At 44.7% G+C, this 18,676-nt stretch overlaps 1 protein-coding gene across 2 annotated transcripts in view; it reads right to left on the bottom strand.

The window, feature by feature from the left end:
• Positions 1 to 18,676, bottom strand: part of LOC310788010 (bromodomain-containing protein 2-like) — a 37,607-nt gene that overhangs the window by 10,538 nt on the left and 8,393 nt on the right. For both annotated transcript variants that reach the window (XM_083649474.1, XM_083649475.1), the window contains exons 2-5: positions 12,728 to 12,865; positions 8,352 to 8,493; positions 4,934 to 5,097; positions 2,153 to 2,650 (exon numbers count right to left, since the gene is read on the bottom strand). In XM_083649474.1, coding sequence (XP_083505600.1) covers positions 2,153 to 2,650; positions 4,934 to 5,097; positions 8,352 to 8,493; positions 12,728 to 12,865 — 942 coding nt within the window. The remainder of the gene's footprint in view (positions 1 to 2,152; positions 2,651 to 4,933; positions 5,098 to 8,351; positions 8,494 to 12,727; positions 12,866 to 18,676) is intronic.

Genomic DNA, 18,676 nt, shown 5'->3' with positions numbered 1-18,676 from the left:
AGTAATCTCTACAACCCGGGGAAACCCCTGAATCCTACCCATTAAATGGGGGTTTGCAAGCAATCTCTACAACCCCAGGGAACCTGGGTTGTAGAGATTGTACAACTCCATCCCAGAGAATGGGGACATTTTGAAGCAATTCCTTTCCATTGAATGAGCTGATTCATAGTAGATCGGGTGGAGAAACAGACAGAGCCCCAGCTCCCATTTATATACTGATGATGATGATAGCATTAGATGAGATTTTGATAAAGTCCTTATTTTTGTTCGTGAGGGCTTTTGGGCGTATCAAAAATATAGTTTTTACCTTTCCCTCAGTTAAAAATTCGGCGCGGGATTCCCGCACATTTTCCCGAATTCCCGCATATTTTCAATTTATAAAGGGGGAGTAATCCCGCAATGGTTTGCGCAGATCTACAGTATGTTTGTGCGGAACGGTGCTTAGCAAGCGAAACGGCTGTCTGTCTGCAAAACCCACTGAGTCGCTGAGCACAGACTGTAGAAAGAGATGCAAGATAGCCAAGCAAATGTGATTGGATGAACGTTTGACACTGGGCCAATCAGAGGCAGAGAGGGGCGGGTCATGCCTTCGCCATCATGGGGAAAAAAATATCGCGTCCCTCAGTCCGCTCTCGACATCAACGCTCCTCTGCTGATTTCTCGGTGGATACAGCTGCTTGCAAACATGATAGATCGCTGGCTAAAAAGGAAAACTACGTCCTCAGAAGGGGGACCCGCTCAGAAAAAACAAACAGGACAAGTCGAACAATAAGGCACTTCTAGTTGAAACGTCAACACCGAGTAACGTCACTGTCAGTGATGTTTAGTGTTACGTTATTGACAATGAAGAATCTGATATCGATAATGACGTTAAAACGTTAATCCTCCTTATGCCGAGTGCCAGTGATGTCAACGTTGTGGTCGCCACTCAAATGACATTTCTCATAAAGCAGCCGTGAAAATCTGGTGGAAGCATTTTCAATAAAAAGTGAAACGACACACAGATGGTTTATAGTCACTTCAATAGAACTCTCCCCAATGCAAAATTCGAACAGGTTTAGTTGCCAGTAATGACAGTAAGAAAGGCAGATGTAGTGAGCAAAGATGGATGATTTAATATGCCATAGCTCTGACCTAACCAAATCTAACTGACATCACTATTGTGAACACAAAACAAGGAACACTTCTGATATAATATGATATTAGTGTTTTAGTAGAGTGTATCACTCAATACAAAAAATAAAGGCTTTCATAGAACCAAAAGCCTATGGCTTAGTCTGCAGAAAAAACATGACAAAAGCCATAGTAATTTAGACTCAGGTGTGCAACTAGAACGACCGCAAGGCGGACTTATGCCTCCGCCATTAGTTCATTCTGGGGTCCAAATCGCCATTTGAGGCAAATTGGAAGAGATTCCGTCAAGGCGCTCCTGTGATGTTGCGTTACAGAGCTTGGAAATTGGGTGTGTGAGAGGTCACAGTGACCTTGACCTTTGACCAGCAAAATGTAATCAGTTCATCCTTGAGTCCAAGTCGGTGTTTGAGACAAGTTTGATTAAATTCCGTCAAGGCATTCCTGAGATATCGCGTTAACAAGCTTGAAAATGGCATTCGAGAGGTCACAGTGACCTTGACCTTTGACCTTTGACCACCAAAATCTAATCAGTTCATCCTTGAGTCCAAGTCGATGTTTGAGACAAGTTTGATTAAATTCCGTCAAGGCATTCCTGAGATATCGCGTTAACAAGCTTGAAAATGGCGTTCGAGAGGTCACAGTGACCTTGAACTTTGACCTTTGACCACCAAAATCTAATCAAATCATCCTTGAGTCTAAGTCGATGTTTGAGGCAAATTTGATGAGATTCCGTCCAGGCGTTCCTCAGATATCGCGTTAACAAACATCGTACGGATGGACGTACGGCCGTACGGACGGACAACCCGGATCCATAATGCTATCGCCGGCGGAGGCATAAAAATGTGAAATTACAGTATTATCGCTTATTGGACAGGAGAAGCAGGTATTTGTCGGTTATATCGCCTGAAAGAAATCCCCCTTAAAGTCTATAGATCCCCCCCATCTGAAGAACATAAGGGGGGAATTCCCCCCTAGTTTGCAAAGTGAATTTTAAGCCCTGGAGTATATGGGAAGTTACCTTGATGGTGCTCAGGTCCATGGTGCACTTGATGATGTCATGATAGTCGTGCAGCCCCAGTGCTGTTGCGTCCACAGGCGTGTAGAAAGGCCAGGCGTATGCAGCGTGCTTCTTGGACAACATGTCCTTCAGCAGCCCGCTGCAGTACCTCAGCTGCAGGCTCAGTTTGCCCTTCCTCGAGGGCTGGAGCTGGACAGAATCTGGCAAGTCCTTCCTGGGGGGTTTGATGGGACGTCCGCTGCCCACTCTGCGTCCGTTGCCGGCCATCATGGGCTGGAGCAAGACAGGACCTGCAGAGCCCCGGACCAGCCCCATGCCAGGAGGGGTCTCCATGCTCATGCCCCCCAGGGAAGAGAGGGTAAGCGGGGAGGTGTCGTGGACTTGGCCCCCGTGGCCCCCCTTCCCCAGGCCCACCAGGCGGGCTCCACCCGACATGCCCACCGTCAGGCCCATGGTGGACGGAGTGGTGGTGTCCGCCTTCCGCTTTACACCTTTCTTCTACAGAGATAATTACACAGGTCGAAAGTCATTACTATAATTCAGAATTCCAGACTTGTAAGACAACCAAAAGCAATTATTAAAAAAAAGGGGGGGGAAATATATTAGTCTCTAAACAAATAATATGACAATATTGTGGCTTTTTTCCAGTCATTATATTATATTTTCCCCCTGCCTATTCCACTTACCTACGGTGTGCTCAATATAGGGCTGTCCCAAACGATTATTTTCTTATCGATTCGACTAACGATTATTTTTTCGATTAGTCGATTAATCTAGCGATTATTTTCTATTTAATGTTTTTATTATATAACAATAAATTTACCCAAAACAAATAAATAAACAAAAACTTCTCAATTTCAGTATTTTATTTAACCATCTCATTCTCGTTTGGGAAAAAACTCTTCCACACTGCTTTGCTTCCTGAAAAGAGAGAGAGATAAATAATATAATACTGTAGGGAGGGACATATTTAAAATTAGTCTAAGTCTAATTTCCATGTCTGTTATTATGATATGATCATATGAATTATTATTATTATTAATATGAATCTTATTATTATATAATAGATAGTGCCTGCCTATTTGTCAGTTGCCTGCTCTCATCACGAAAATACTGGACCACCTGACACATAGATTAAATTGATCATCATCAAGATTCATCACTGTATGTATGAACCCTTTCCCTAAACTGAGGAGGATCAGTATTTTTACAAGACATGGATTTATTTAATCACTGGAGTAATGTGCATTGTGCAGCTAACTCAGCCAAATGTATGTTTGCATCAGTGTGGGGGTAAGGAAATAAATAATACAAACGATTTACAGACTAACAGTCACAGACTGTAACAATGGTCTGTAATGTTAGTTTTGATCTCATCTTACATGGCCGTGAACCCAAACAGAAGAATGTAAAAAGCCGAATAGCACTGTTAAATGATGCACGCAGTAAATTAACGTGAGCAGCAACAGACTAACAATGGTCTGTAACGTTAGTTTAATCAATTTTCTACATGTTAGCCGTGAAAGCAAACGGAAATATGTACGTTAACGTTAAACGGCCGAATAACACCGTTAAATGGTGTAATGTTATGTTCGCTGCGGTGCAGAAATTACTACTTTTTCCGGCCATCGCTGCCATCTTTTTTGTTTTGTGACGTGTCGACGCACGTAGCGTGCGCCGACGTAATTACGTAGTCGACGTCATCGATTACGTCGACTCGCTGGGACAGCCCTAGCTCAATATACTAAATGTTTTTGCATCATTTCCTTGCATAATGCACTCAATCGCTGCTGCTGTTCAGGATGCCTGAATGGGCTCCAGCAGTCACTCTGTGTGTGTGTGTGTGTGTGTGTGTGTGTGTGTGTGTGTGTGTGTGTGTGTGTGTGTGTGTGTGAGGCCCCTAGACATCCATTTTTGTGATGTGTTCTTTGGTGACGGTCTTGAATAAATGTTCTATAGAAAACAAAACGTCAGAGCAGAAGCAGCACTGCACTAATGCCAAAACCCTGATCTGACTTTAGTGCAAAAGTGTAAATGAAGGGTCATAGCACTTTTTGAACTGAGGCCACGGAGGCTCAAGACTCTGCAGGTTCGCTTTCCAACAAACACTACATCAGCTGTTTTCACTTTAGGACTGCACAAGTCATCGAATCGATATCGAAATCACAATATGGGCCAAGTGCAATATCCAGATGGCAGGAGCAGCTGCAATTTGATCAAGGTCAAATGTGTCACAACATAGCATTCAATGGTGCTACAGAGATGCCCCAGCCTACATCATATTATCCAGACATGCTTGTTTGGTACAGAGCCCAATAAAAATCTAATCATTTTTATTTTATTTCAGTGAAAAGGAAATGCAAAAATGTGCATTCCCACTAAAATCGTATCGCATATCACAATATCTGTCAATATAATCAAAATATGATTTGGATTTTTTTTTTGTGTGCATATGGTGCAGCCCTATTTCACTTATTAGTAGAAACTATGAAGAGAACACTTAGAACTAGAACCTTTTTGCACATCTAACAAGTCTTTTTACAAGTGCGTAGGAGACCAAAAGCATCGACAGATGAGAGAGGAGAGGGTGACTCCTGCACACCATGTGCTTGAAAATAATGCCATTTCTTGATTACAGTAGTTAACGTTATTGTATGAAAACCTTCATCAGAATGCAAGTTCTGATGGTGCCTTGTTATTGTGTTGAAGCAATATTTCACTGTTTTGAAGAGTTCTGTCCAAATTGCGTTTGTTATCATGATTCTATTTTGAGGCATGTACCTTGGTGGTGGGCTGCGTGGGGGGCATGCCCATGATGTTGGCAGGGGGCAGGCTTTTGGTGAGTACAGTCTGGGGAGAGTTGGCCAGCATGGACTCGCCTGTGTCCGAGGAGGAGGGGGAGTAGGCCGACTGGGACACTGCTGGCACCTGGTGAGCCCTCGATGCTGAGAGACACAGTGACCGTTAGAAATGTGACTGGGCTAAAGGATGATACACAACTTCTAAATAGTCTGGGAAAAGCCCCCCAGACATTAGCAGGGTGACTTTACATGATGCTTTCCATCAAACGGTTTTGACTTGTGCATGCCTGACAGACATGAGTAAATCATTTCTATAACTGCAAATGCTGATACCAGATGCTGATCCAAGTCTGACTTTGTCCAATTGTCTTATTCACAAACAAGAACCAGCATGCCCAGCAAGCTTCACTTCAAACATAGCAGCAAGCTTCACTTCAAACATAGCAGCAAGCTTCACTTCAAACATAGCAGCAAGCTTCACTTCAAACATAGCAGCAAGCTTCACTTCAAACATAGCAGCAAGCTTCACTTCAAACATAGCAGCAAGCTTCACTTCAAACATAGCAGCAAGCTTCACTTCAAACATAGCAGCAAGCTTCACTTCAAACATAGCAGCAAGCTTCACTTCAAACATAACACTAAAGCCCCTTTTACTTTTAGACTGGCCAAAAATCCCACTAATATCCACAAACTAGTGGCATTTTCTTCAGTCTAAAAGTTTCCAAGCCGCGTTATTTACCCGATAGAGCGACCCTGTGAGGTGGGTTTTTATGTGGCGGCCCTGCTCCAGTTGGCGATATAAATCTTGCCATTGGTCCAACCTGTGATTTTCCGACCCTGCCCTCCTCTTCCTGAGTTGTCGTCCCTTTTCCAGCGTGAGTCAGTGAGATTTAGTGATTCCCACAGCCTAAAATTCGCCTTTCTTAACAGTTAATACTTTATAGTGATGGAATAAGCAGAGAGAGAAAAAGTGTCTCTCGTCATGTACGAGTGCACCCCACAAAGCCCACGAGCCCAGCCCCAGGCGCATAGACTGTGTCAAGTCAGCCAGAAGGTAAGTAGTCCGCTTTAGCTCTTTCAAAATGAAGCCCTCGTTGTAACGTTCACATTTTGAGTAGCCTAATGCTTTACACCAGTCATTCTCAACCTGAACCTGTGGTACGCGTACCCCCGGGGGTACTTGCGCTGGTGGTACTTGGAAGGATCCCTGGAATCTCAATGTTTTTTTATGTGAAATAAACCCAACTTTAAAACATGTAGCCTACAGTAATACTATCAAAATACTAGGCTACTATTAATGAAAATAAGCTTGAGAATGTAAATGGGGTTTAAAATAACTTCCACATTGTTGTTTTTAGATTTAGGAACAAAATAAAAAATTGTGTCTGACGTTTCTGACGGACACTACTAACGTTACAAGCAAGAAGCTGATTACAAGAAAGCAGGCATGTTGCAAAATTGGCTGAAAACGAACTGGAAAGAGACATGTGGAGGAGTCCCGCAGCAATGAAGTTCAACAAGTGAACGAGGAGGACAGGTCAGTGAAATGAGCACAAGCCAGAAGCGCAAGAACGGTTTGCAGGCACAACACCTTCCATTGTTAAGAGCGTTAGCAGCACTGAACAGAGTGCCACATGTGCTGCTAGTGGCTCCGTCAGCAGCGCAAGTGGGGAATCCACAAACAAACGACGCAATTAGGTTTGGATTCAGCTGCGGTGGGACGGAGGAAGAGCCCAGGCAACAGTGTGGGCTGAGCAGGAGAGTTTAATAGAGTTGTCTTGTGATGAAACACTGAAGCCTGCTTTCAGAAAGTTGTTGGACTTTTGGATAAAACAACACAGAGAATACCCTGCCCTGTCTGACAAAGCTGTGCACTTTCTCCTTCCTTTTGCGACCACATATCTGTGCAAGAAAGGCTTCTGTTCACTTGCTGCTAGGGATGCACGATATATCGGCAATCATATCGGTATCGGCCGATGTTAGTCATTTTTTAACATATCGGTATCGGTCCAATGTTGCAATGTTAATATCGGTTATCGGTATCAGCCAAATTCTTCACATTGAGATGAAATAATGCAGTAAATCTATGATTTATGGGCTTTTACAAATGTTTTTGAAATGAAGAAATGCATTACTTTTTCAAATTCAGTTTTTACATGTGTTTTTCAGTAGGTACAAAATTTTATTATCATAGAAATGTGTTTTTATACAGATCATATCGACATCGGTAAATATCGGTTATCGGCCATAACGGCAATGTTAATATCGGTTATCGGCATCGGCCAAAATGTTCATATCGGTGCATCCCTACTTGCTGCCATCAAAACCAAATACAGAAGCAGGGAATCAATCAATCAATCAATCAAAATTCACAGAGACAGGCACAACCTTCACATTAGGCTTATGTGAGTTGTCAATGTGTGTGTGTGTGTGTGTGTGTGTGTGTGTGTGTGTGTGTGTGTGTGTGTGTGCGTGCGTGCGTGCGAGCGAGAGAGCGAGAGAGAGAGAGAGTGTTTGAAGTACATTTTGCTGAAATAAAGTTCTCAATTTTCTCACTTGCTGTGTGAGAATGATACGGTTATGTTCTCATTTACTGAGGTGCATTGTATGAGAATTGTGTGGAAGAGTTTGCTAGTTCTAGTGCTACCCCTTTGTACATTGTGGCTGACAAAAGTTAACAATAAATCATGTTATTAGGAATAAGTGTGCCCCCTGCGTAAACTGTGCAGCTGAATAGACTGTATTTTAACGTCGGTCATATGGTGGTACTTGGAGAGCCAACTCATTTCTCAGGTGGTACTTGGTGTAGAAAGGTTGAGAACCACTGCTTTACACAGTTTCACTAGTATGTAATGTTACATTTTGATACAATGTTTGCTGCTTCGTTTGTTGAAACACCTTTTTCTCCTCCCAACGTGCACCAGTGAGGCTATTTACTTGTTTAAATCACATTAGTTTGACATTTTTACCCGGACGTTTCCATTATGTTTTGGCTGGTGGCTGACACTGGACAAATCCGTGCTTCAGCCATGAACCAAGAAGCCAAACCAGTGCTTCAATCTCAGAAGTGGGACTGAGTGAACTTGTTGGTAAAGAAGCAATCTGGAGCACACGGTCAATTTTGAGCAATTTAATAAGGTGCAAGCAGACTTAACGTTTTGACACAAACTGTGTCTTCTTTAGAGTCAACCCAACTGCACCTGGACGGACAGCCGTGAGAGAAGCAGGGAAAAGGGAGGGGGAAGAGACAGCCTGCAGCGGTGGAGAAACGCGGGTTGAGAGTGCGATCTAAAAGTTTAAAAGGTGATGCGGCTGCCCCCCGCTGCTTTTCTGGGTAACAAAAACACATGTACTAGTGGGACTTTTGATGTCAAAAAAGGTATAAGTCACTGACTCACCATTAGACATGCGGCCTTTGCCCCTGCTTTTGTTTGGCGGGGTGGGAGGAGGCAGCTCAATCTCCTCCTGGGGCATCTGGGCCACCTTTTGCAGAAAGGTTTTCTCCAGCGACTGGGCCATCAGCACAATGTCATCTGTCGGCTAACAGAGAAAACTATTTCACGCATTAGCACACTGCAAAGAAACCATTAAGAAAAAACTATAAACATTGCGCTGCAGATTCCATCATTTTCAAGGTCAGTCGAGTTCAGATTAGTTGCCATTAGTAGTAAATAAAAACTCCCCCTTCCCTAAGCAACTAAGGTTCCCTTGAGCAAAGGCATTTAACCCAGTGAACTCAGAACTGAATGTGTCTGTCTAAAGGGCATGCATGCTTGACAAGGTTCCCCTGAATAAATGAACGGAAAAAAAGTCAAGTGGAGATTGGATTGGACAGAAGCAGAGAACATGACAGAATGAAGACAAATAAGGAGAATCCCAATGAACCAATGTTAAAACACACTTTTCCAATCCACGGTGTAGGGGCCAGCCTGACATGCAGAGGGAGCTCGTTCCACAGTTTGGGGGCTGCAAAGCACGTTCTCCCCTGAGCTTAAGCCTTGTCTTTGCTTTTCTCCCGTGAGCTTAAGCCTTGCCTTTGCCTTTCTCCCCTGAGCTTAAGCCTTGTCTTTACCTTTCTCCCCTGAGCTTAAGCCTTGCCTTTGCCTTTCTCCCCTGAGCTTAAGCCTTGTCTTTACCTTTCTCCCCTGAGCTTAAGCCTTGCCTTTGCCTTTCTCCCCTGAGCTTAAGCCTTGCCTTTGCCTTTCTCCCCTGAGCTTAAGCCTTGCCTTTGCCTTTCTCCCCTGAGCTTAAGCCTTGCCTTTCTCCCCTGAGCTTAAGCCTTGCCTTTCTACCCTGAGCTTAAGCCTCGCCTTTGCCTTTCTCCCCCGAGCTTAAGCCTTGCCTTTGCCTTTCTCCCCCGAGCTTAAGCCTTGCCTTTGCCTTTCTCCCCCAAGCTTAAGCCTTGCCTTTGCCTTTCTCCCCCAAGCTTAAGCCTAGCCTTTGCCCCCTGAGCTTAAGCCTTGCCTTTGCCTTTCTCCCCCGAGCTTAAGCCTTGCCTTTGCCTTTCTCCCCCGAGCTTAAGCCTTGTCTTTGTCTTTTCTCCCCTGATCTTAAGCCTAGCCTTTGCCTTTTTCCCCTGAGCTTAAGCCTTGTCTTTGTCTTTTCTCCCCTGAGCTTAAGCCTTGCCTTTGCCTTTCTCCCCCGAGCTTAAGCCTTGCCTTTGCCTTTCTCCCCCGAGCTTAAGCCTTGCCTTTGCCTTTCTCCCCCAAGCTTAAGCCTAGCCTTTGCCTTTTTCCCCTGAGCTTAAGCCTTGCCTTTCTCCCCCGAGCTTAAGCCTTGCCTTTGCCTTTCTCCCCCAAGCTTAAGCCTTGCCTTTGCCTTTCTCCCCCGAGCTTAAGCCTTGTCTTTTCTCCCCTGAGCTTAAGCCTTGCCTTTGCCTTTTTCCCCTGAGCTTAAGCCTTGCCTTTGCCTTTCTCCCCCAAGCTTAAGCCTTGCCTTTGTCCCCCAAGCTTAAGCCTTGCCTTTGCCTTTTTCCCCTGAGCTTAAGCCTTGCCTTTGCTTTTCTCCCCTGAGCTTAAGCCTTGTCTTTGCTTTTCTCTCCTGAGCTTAAGCCTTGTCTTTGTCTTTCTCCCCTGAGCTTAAGCCTCGTCTTTGTATTTCTCCCCTGAGCTTAAGCCTTGTCTTTGCCTTTCTCCCCTGAGCTTAAGCCTCGTCTTTGTATTTCTCCCCTGAGCTTAAGCCTTGTCTTTGCCTTTCTCCCCTGAGCTTAAGCCTTGCCTTTGCTTTTCTCCAGTGACCTTAAGCCTCGCCTTTGCCTTTCTCCCCCGAGCTTAAGCCTTGCCTTTTCTCCCATGACCTTAAGCCTTGTCTTTGTCTTTTCTCCCCTGAGCTTAAGCCTTGCCTTTGCCTTTTTCCCCTGAGCTTAAGCCTTGCCTTTGCCTTTCTCCCCTGAGCTTAAGGCTTGTCTTTGCCTTTCTCCCCTGAGCTTAAGCCTTGACTTTGCCTTTCTCCCCTGAGCTTAAGCCTTGCCTTTGCCTTTCTCCCCTGAGCTTAAGCCTTGTCTTTGCCTTTCTACCCTGAGCTTAAGCCTTGCCTTTGTCTTTCTCCCCCGAGCTTAAGCCTTGCCTTTGCCTTTCTCCCCCGAGCTTAAGCCTTGCCTTTGCCTTTCTCCCCCGAGCTTAAGCCTTGCCTTTGCCTTTCTCCCCCGAGCTTAAGCCTTGCCTTTCTCCCCTGAGCTTAAGCCTTGCCTTTGCCTTTCTCCCCCGAGCTTAAGCCTTGCCTTTGCTTTTCTCCCCCAAGCTTAAGCCTTGTCTTTGCCTTTCTACCCTGAGCTTAAGCCTTGCCTTTGCCTTTCTCCCCTGAGCTTAAGCCTTGTCTTTGCCTTTCTACCCTGAGCTTAAGCCTTGCCTTTGCCTTTCTCCCCTAAGCTTAAGCCTTGTCTTTGCCTTTCTCCCCCGAGCTTAAGCCTTGCCTTTGCCTTTCTCCCCTGAGCTTAAGCCTTGTCTTTGCCTTTCTACCCTGAGCTTAAGCCTTGCCTTTGCCTTTCTCCCCTAAGCTTAAGCCTTGTCTTTGCCTTTCTCCCCCGAGCTTAAGCCTTGCCTTTGTCTTTCTCCCCCGAGCTTAAGCCTTGCCTTTGCCTTTCTCCCCCGAGCTTAAGCCTTGCCTTTGCCTTTCTCCCCCGAGCTTAAGCCTTGCCTTTGCCTTTCTCCCCCGAGCTTAAAGGAGAATTTCGTTTTTTTTTAACCTGGAGCCATTTCCTGGCATTAATTATGATTTGGCCACTCACCTAGCGATGTCTGCAGCGTTTCTGGGCGTCCTAGCGTTGTTTTGAGATCAATATCGTCCAAGTCAGTGTAAAATGGAGTTGATTTGGGGCCAAGTGGTAGCCTGTATTTCCTGCATCTAAATAGCTATTTTTCTTCCCGTTTTCGCCGCATATCGCCATAATCAGATCCGTCAACATCCAGCCGAGTGTTATTTCACCCCAGGCTGTTTCCTGGACTGCACACGGATCAAATTACCTCAAACGTGATCTAGGTCACCAAGTCTCGTGAAGTCCCGCGATACTTTCCTGTCGACTGGCCAAATACAGGCAGGACGCTTTGCGGTCGTGGTTTTAGCGTAACCTATGTGGGGTTTGACGTAACCTATGTGGGGTTTGGCATAACCTTCGTTATTTCGAATCCCACATAGGTTACGCCAAACCCCACATAGGTTACGCTAAAACCACGACCGCAAAGCGTCCTGCCTGTATTTGGCCAGTCGACAGGAAAGTATCGCGGGACTTCACGAGACTTGGTGACCTAGATCACGTTTGAGGTAATTTGATCCGTGTGCAGTCCAGGAAACAGCCTGGGGTGAAATAACACTCGGCTGGATGTTGACGGATCTGATTATGGCGATATGTGGTGAAAACGGGAAGAAAAATAGCTATTTAGATGCAGGAAATACAGGCTACCACTTGGCCCCAAATCAACTCCATTTTACACTGACTTGGACGATATTGATCTCAAAACAACGCTAGGACGCCCAGAAACGCTGCAGACATCGCTAGGTGAGTGGCCAAATCATAATTAATGCCAGGAAATGGCTCCAGGTTAAAAAAAAACTAAATTCTCCTTTAAGCCTTGCCTTTGCCTTTCTCCCCCGAGCTTAAGCCTTGCCTTTCTCCCCTAAGCTTAAGCCTTGCCTTTCTCCCCTAAGCTTAAGCCTTGTCTTTGCCTTTCTCCCCCGAGCTTAAGCCTTGCCTTTCTCCCCTAAGCTTAAGCCTTGCCTTTGCCTTTCTCCCCCGAGCTTAAGCCTTGCCTTTCTCCCCTGAGCTTAAGCCTTGCCTTTGCCTTTCTCCCCCGAGCTTAAGCCTTGTCTTTGCCTTTCTCCCCTAAGCTTAAGCCTTGTCTTTGCCTTTCTCCCCCGAGCTTAAGCCTTGCCTTTGTCTTTCTCCCCCGAGCTTAAGCCTTGCCTTTGTCTTTCTCCCCCGAGCTTAAGCCTTGCCTTTGCCTTTCTCCCCCAAGCTTAAGCCTTGCCTTTGCCTTTCTCCCCCGAGCTTAAGCCTTGCCTTTGCCTTTCTCCCCCGAGCTTAAGCCTTGCCTTTGCCTTTCTCCCCCGAGCTTAAGCCTTGCCTTTGCCTTTCTCCCCCGAGCTTAAGCCTTGCCTTTGCCTTTCTCCCCCGAGCTTAAGCCTTGCCTTTGCCTTTCTCCCTTGCCTTTGGGATGGCCAGAAGTGACTGGTCAGCGGACCTGAGTGACCTTTTTGTTTCTTCCTGCTGAAGCTTTCATTAGCAGAGTGTGAAAGAGAGGGAAGGTCAGATGAATGAAGGAGAGTGTTGATGTTGTACCTTGTTGTAGATGTAGCAGTTGGTGAACATGGTGTTGAAGTCCTGCATGCACTCACTGGCACTGCAGTAGTAGTTGTTCTCCAGGCGCTTCTTGATAGTCCCCATGTCCATAGGCTGCTTGATGATTTTATGGTAATCCTGGGAGAGTGAGAGACAAAGAGAGAGTGAGTGAGGCTCACAGAGAGACTATTACATTTTTAATCAAAATCAGGCACAAACGGAGAGGATGAATTCCAAAATTCAGCCACTTTTACCTGACAAATTAATTTCACAAACAGGTTGGAATGATGGCGCCTTACCCGTCAAAGTGGCTGCTAGAGTATACAAAGTGAAAATGTACTAGGATTTGGCAGGTGGCCGTGTTAAACCTGCAGTGCGGAACTTTGACATATAAATGAATGTCCGTTAACATTCAAGTGCTTAACAAACGAGTTCACACAAGGTAAATCTCCCCGTATCTTTATTTAGGGTTTTTAAATCTCATGTCGGAGGCGACATTCCCGCACTGGCTGGCTGGATGCCTACTGCACACGCTCTCTATGGGCAGAGCAGATTGCGCACCAGAGACTTCCGTCGACAACCCATCCGGTTAGACCTCTGCTAGTCTGACTGGCTTGAAGCAGCATGGTGGACTTAGCTCTCCCATTGGTGCCTGCCACTTCAGTCGGTGCTGGATGGAAATCCCATTCCGCTCCCTGCAAGCTCTGCATTGGCTCTGACCCACTCTGACTGCGAGCACATATGGATTTCCTTTCCACTCCCCCCCCCCCCCCCCCCCCGTGTCGAATCTGTATGCCTCTGCTGCTGTACGTGTCGAATCTGTATGCCTCTGCTGCTGTACGTGTCGAATCTGCCGATCTCAGGCCATGCTTAGACGACAACAGTCTCTGCATAAAAACGGCAAACTGTCATTGCGTTCTCACCTTTTATTTCGCGTTTATACACAGCGTTTGTGATAACGATTTGCGTGCAGACTGAAGCCGTAAAAATCTCAGAGCAGTGTCAAGTGAGCCAGAATAACATTGAAACTTCTGGTTAAAACCTTCACAATTAATGGTAATTAAATAGACTAATAGCCTTATTGATGCATGTTGCAACGTTTTTTTTTTGTGTGTGATCCGAAATACACAGAAGACATAATAGAACACAGACAACTAAAAGTCAATTTTAACACGTAGTGAGTAGATGGCCCAGATTTTTATTTACCCAGTTATAATTACGGCTTTTATTTTGAAGATAAAAATGCTTAGCTTCCTCTATTCTGTCCATTTCTTTTTTTATATATATTTTATTTTTATTTTTCATTTTTATATCCAATAGACACACAAGAACAAAAAACTAAAACAAAGACAAACAAGATCAGTCACAGGAAAGGAAAAGAAAGAAAAAGCATACACATATCAACATTCTGAAATTATAATGAGGTGCTACCAGTCGCATAAGGTGCTTATGTGCTTCTAAGAGACGTTCTATATAGAATCCCGTGTAATCAATGAGAGCTGGGTCAATCAACTGGGTGAGTTACCTGTCGCCCCTAACCTCGTCCAAGTAGGCCATAAATGGGTCCCAGATGGTAGAAAACTTCCTAAGTGAACTGGTCCTCAGGAACCTGAGTCTCTCCATACGTATAACTGAAACCATGTCCGACAGCCATAGCTGAAAAGAAGGTGGGGAGGGGGACTTCCACTCCCTTAGGACGATGAGTCTCTTGGCGACGGTCGTCCCCTGCGTCAGAGACTGCTGCACAGCAGTAGGAAGGAGCAGAGAAGATTCAGAGCAGCCGAAGATGGCAAGTTCCGCCTCCGGCTGAAGGGTTACTTTATAGGCCTTGGAGTACCAATCAAATATTTGGGCCCAAAATGTAGATAATAAAGGGCAAAACCAAAAGGCATGGGACAATGTACCCTCTAACACTTGACACCCTCTATCACAAAGTGGTGAGACCGAGGGGTAGATCTTGTGCAACTTAAGACTTTGAATAATGAAGACGGTGAGTGACTTTAAATTGGATCAGCTGGTGTCTGCTGTTGATTGAGCAGAGTTGGACCACAGATAGGCTTATTCTGTCTATTTCTAATCGGCTTGATTTAGCTTTGTAGGATTACACATTTAATGAAATTTCCACGTGATAGAGTGACACAGAAGTCACAAATGGTAATAAACCGCTCCAGATTGAATTACCGAATAAAAAAGACCTGTTTTCTTTGCGGCACAATTGGGACTTCACTTGAGGAAATGCATCGTGGTGAGTTGTCTTCAATTATTCAATGCGGGAGACAGTGATTAATAGCTGCTATGTGCGACGTTGGTAGCGGGCACTTAACACAGATTATGTGTTTTTAGCAAATCATGTTATCATGTTTGTTGAATGTCAATGCGACTCATTGTGCCTGTGGCATAAGACTGTATAGTATTGGGCTAGTTCAATGCTCCTATTACCTACCATTGTCTTCCATGACGAAGGGGGGCTGTGTCATCATCTGATAGGGCTTTCAAAGAATATTCTATATTTGAATATATATTCGAATATAAAAATGAAAAGAATATTCAAATATGAAAATGAATATTCAAAATTGTATTATTATTATTAGATTTAACCAGGTAAAAGAAACCTGAGCAAGAGGGCAGACCAGACTGCAGCAAGGCAAAGCACTATTCCTCCTCCTAGCCTGACTTCACCATCTTCTGAAGGCTGTAGCGAGCGGAGTTTTCCACCTACAGTGAAGATTCTGTTCTCAGATTCAACTAGATGCTCGAACGAATCCATTCGTGTCAAGCTTGTCTTGGTAGACCATCGGGAACCTGGAGTAATAACGGTCTAAAGGGTCTATTTTTTTGCGAGGGAAAACTATATGAATAAATGCGATTAAATACACTGTTACAGACATACAGCATATACTATTTGAATATAGATATTAGGGCTGCTGCGATTTGCGATCAAATCGTAAATTGACGATTGAAGGAAGTGATCGCCAATTGGCTTTTCTACAGCGATATTTAAGGCGATTTGATCATTAAGATGTTATAAAAAATCTAGAAGCTGCTCCCTACTGTACACTTATTAAGAGATGTTTCTGGTAGAGCTCCGTTAAAATCAGCACGAGTGAGGGGGAAAGCATCTGCTCTCTACGTCTCCCTCTCCAGTTTCCTTGCAGCACAGTCAAGTCAGCCAGAATGTAAAAGTATGCCTTCCACCGTGGGCTTTCACGTTGAGCTTATTATACATTTTGAGTAATACTTTAGACTTGTTTCACTCCATATGTAATCGTAACGCATCACAACCAATATTGTTGATGTGTAAGCTATTTTATGGGGATTCCTCAAAGTTAAGGCTATGAGTTATTTAAGTTTATTTTGCACTGCCTGCTTTTACTTTAAAGGCTAAAAAAACGGAAGAGGTTGTGTTATTTGCCATGCTCTGGGTGACGCAAGGTTAGCAGCAGCATAACATGGCAATCTATTCCAACTTTACTCCAGCCTCCATGTTGTGTGTTACTTTCTAAGTATGATGAAGAGTCAGAGTCCATCAGTTACTTTACCTAACAGCCGGTGTTAAATCATGCAAAATGAACATGGAAAAGTAGACTGCAGAAAAAAAAAGTCATGGAGTTCAGCAAGAGAGGTCAAACAACAGCAGTAGCGAGCACACTCCAAAATAAAGTAAATCAAGGCGCAGGGCCAAGGCAGAAACATAAAAGGGAGAAAAGGCCGGCACTCTAGGATGTCCTTTAGGCGTTTAATAGAGACTTTAATGTCCTTTAGGCGTTTAATAGAGACTTTAATGTCCTTTAGGCGTTTAATAGAGACGTCTGAGAAACAGGTTATGAGACGAAGCTTGATAAGTACCGTAGGGATAAATTGGACTATAAAAATAACCGTGTCTTATCTCCCGATTCGATACTATCATGATTCTTGGGTGCCGATTCGATTTATATTGCGATTCTTAACACATTGAGTGCCAGCGACGCCAAATGGCGTCAGGAGAAATTTACCGTAGGCTGCCAGCGACGCCAAATGGCGTCAATAACTCCAAATTCATATTTTGACGGGGGGATGTCGATCTAAGCCTCTTACATCGCCTCTTACAATATGGGAGCTATTGAATGTGTCTAACCTATTTTACAGAACCCTTAGGTGGCGACAGTGCCCTCCCGATTAGACAAAGGCCAGGAGAAAAGAGAGAAGAAGTCATGAGGAAACGGAATACGGAAATCGCATCGATATGCTTGAAGCATACCGTTAGCTGTGCCTGTGGACAGCAGTCATCTGCTGCCACAATTGAGCCCCATCCGTGTCCGCTGCGATAGTCCATCCATATGATTTAGTTGCCGACACGGCGACACCAGCGTCTTTCTGAAAAGTTACATTATTCTCAGCTGGGAGCCGAGGACACGCTGTAAAAAAGCGGGGGGATGCAGGCAGCGGACTTTTCAGTGCAGATCAAACTCAGAGCAAACCGCAGCAGAGACACTCGACTCCTCCCACCACGGAGGAGGAGGAGGAGGGGGGTGGGGCACGCAGGGCACTAGAGCATACAACCATTGACAGTACACACACACCAGACATTCTAACCTTTCATTTCAGCTATAGCATTTTGTTCAACTCAAAACAGAATTCATTCTGTCGCCTTTCTAACATAAAGATGTGATTATCTCAGAAACTAATTTCAGCATGCTCTTTTCGGTCGAAAACACTCTTTTTCAGAGGGGTGTATTTCCAAAATGGAACGGTTTATAAACACAGTTTTTTTTTTAAATGAAACAGAAGGGTTCAAAGTTTCATTGAGGCTATTGGTTGTCCATATAAGAGGAACACAAAAAATGATATGGCTATATTAAAATGCATTGCGGCCTATGTGGCACAGTACAGCAACCTTTTGCCCAAGGGCCGTGGCACTCAAAGTGTTAAGTATTGCGATTCTACGATTATTGCGATTCGATATTACGATTTATTGCGATTTTTGTTTATTTTTTTCTTTTATTTTTTCAGTTTGTTTGCTTTCTTACACTAGATTAGAACATGGGAAAAGTTGAATCATACACTAGAGACTGTATATTATATCACGAGTAGGGCTGGGCGATATAGTTAAAAACAGGGGCGGACTGACACTCATAATTCAGGTCGGGCATTAGATACCAAGCAGGCCAGGCCGATATGGGCCGACGCGCGTGAAATTTGGGCCGTTTGAAGCCAGATTTGGGCCGTTTGAAGTCCAATTTTACAATGAGATGCACCCACTTTAACCCTGAAGTGTAATTATTACTTCAGACTAACTAATAAAGTAATAAAACCACTAGTAAACCAGTAGGCGGCGTCTGGCCTGCTGTTCAGTGAGTGGCCTGACTGTAAGCACGCAAAAAAAAAAAAAAAAAAAAAAAAAAAAAAATTGTTGCGATGATCGATTCTGGAATAAAAGATCGATTAAAAAAATCGTGACATTAAAAATCACGATACTTAGGTGAATCGATTTTTTCCCCCACCCCTAGTGTCTACCCTTGGTTATCAACGGAGCGCTTCAGACCCCAGTACCGACGTAGACGAGTGGACTACACCGCCTCCAGCGGACTGTCCATGGAGGAATCGAGCGAGGACCCATCGACTTCTTTAGGAAGACCGCCGAGCAGACGGTACTACACCAGAACGCCAGCAAGAAAAGACCCACGCGGAGGGGGGGCAGCCGGCACCGCCGGGCTCGTCAACAGATGGAGCCTGAGGGGAAGCAGAATGTGATCGATGTTTCCAGCAGACCCCTGTCTCAACACGAAGTCTCTGTCCCTCTCTAAAGGTTTATCTTTTGTTCCCTCTACTAAAGCTGATTCATTCAAAACGAGAGTTGAACTGTTTAAGTTTTTTAGATCTATTAAGCTTAGAGCTTTCTTTGATAAGGGAACTCCAGTTTCACGCTCCCTTTCCCCACAGACTGTTGGAGATGAACGGGACACTACTAGT

Source organism: Poromitra crassiceps (assembly GCF_964638095.1).
Source record: "Poromitra crassiceps genome assembly, chromosome: 1".
Classification (NCBI taxonomy): Eukaryota; Metazoa; Chordata; class Actinopteri; order Beryciformes; family Melamphaidae; genus Poromitra; species Poromitra crassiceps.
This window is presented reverse-complemented; position numbering and strand designations above follow the sequence as displayed.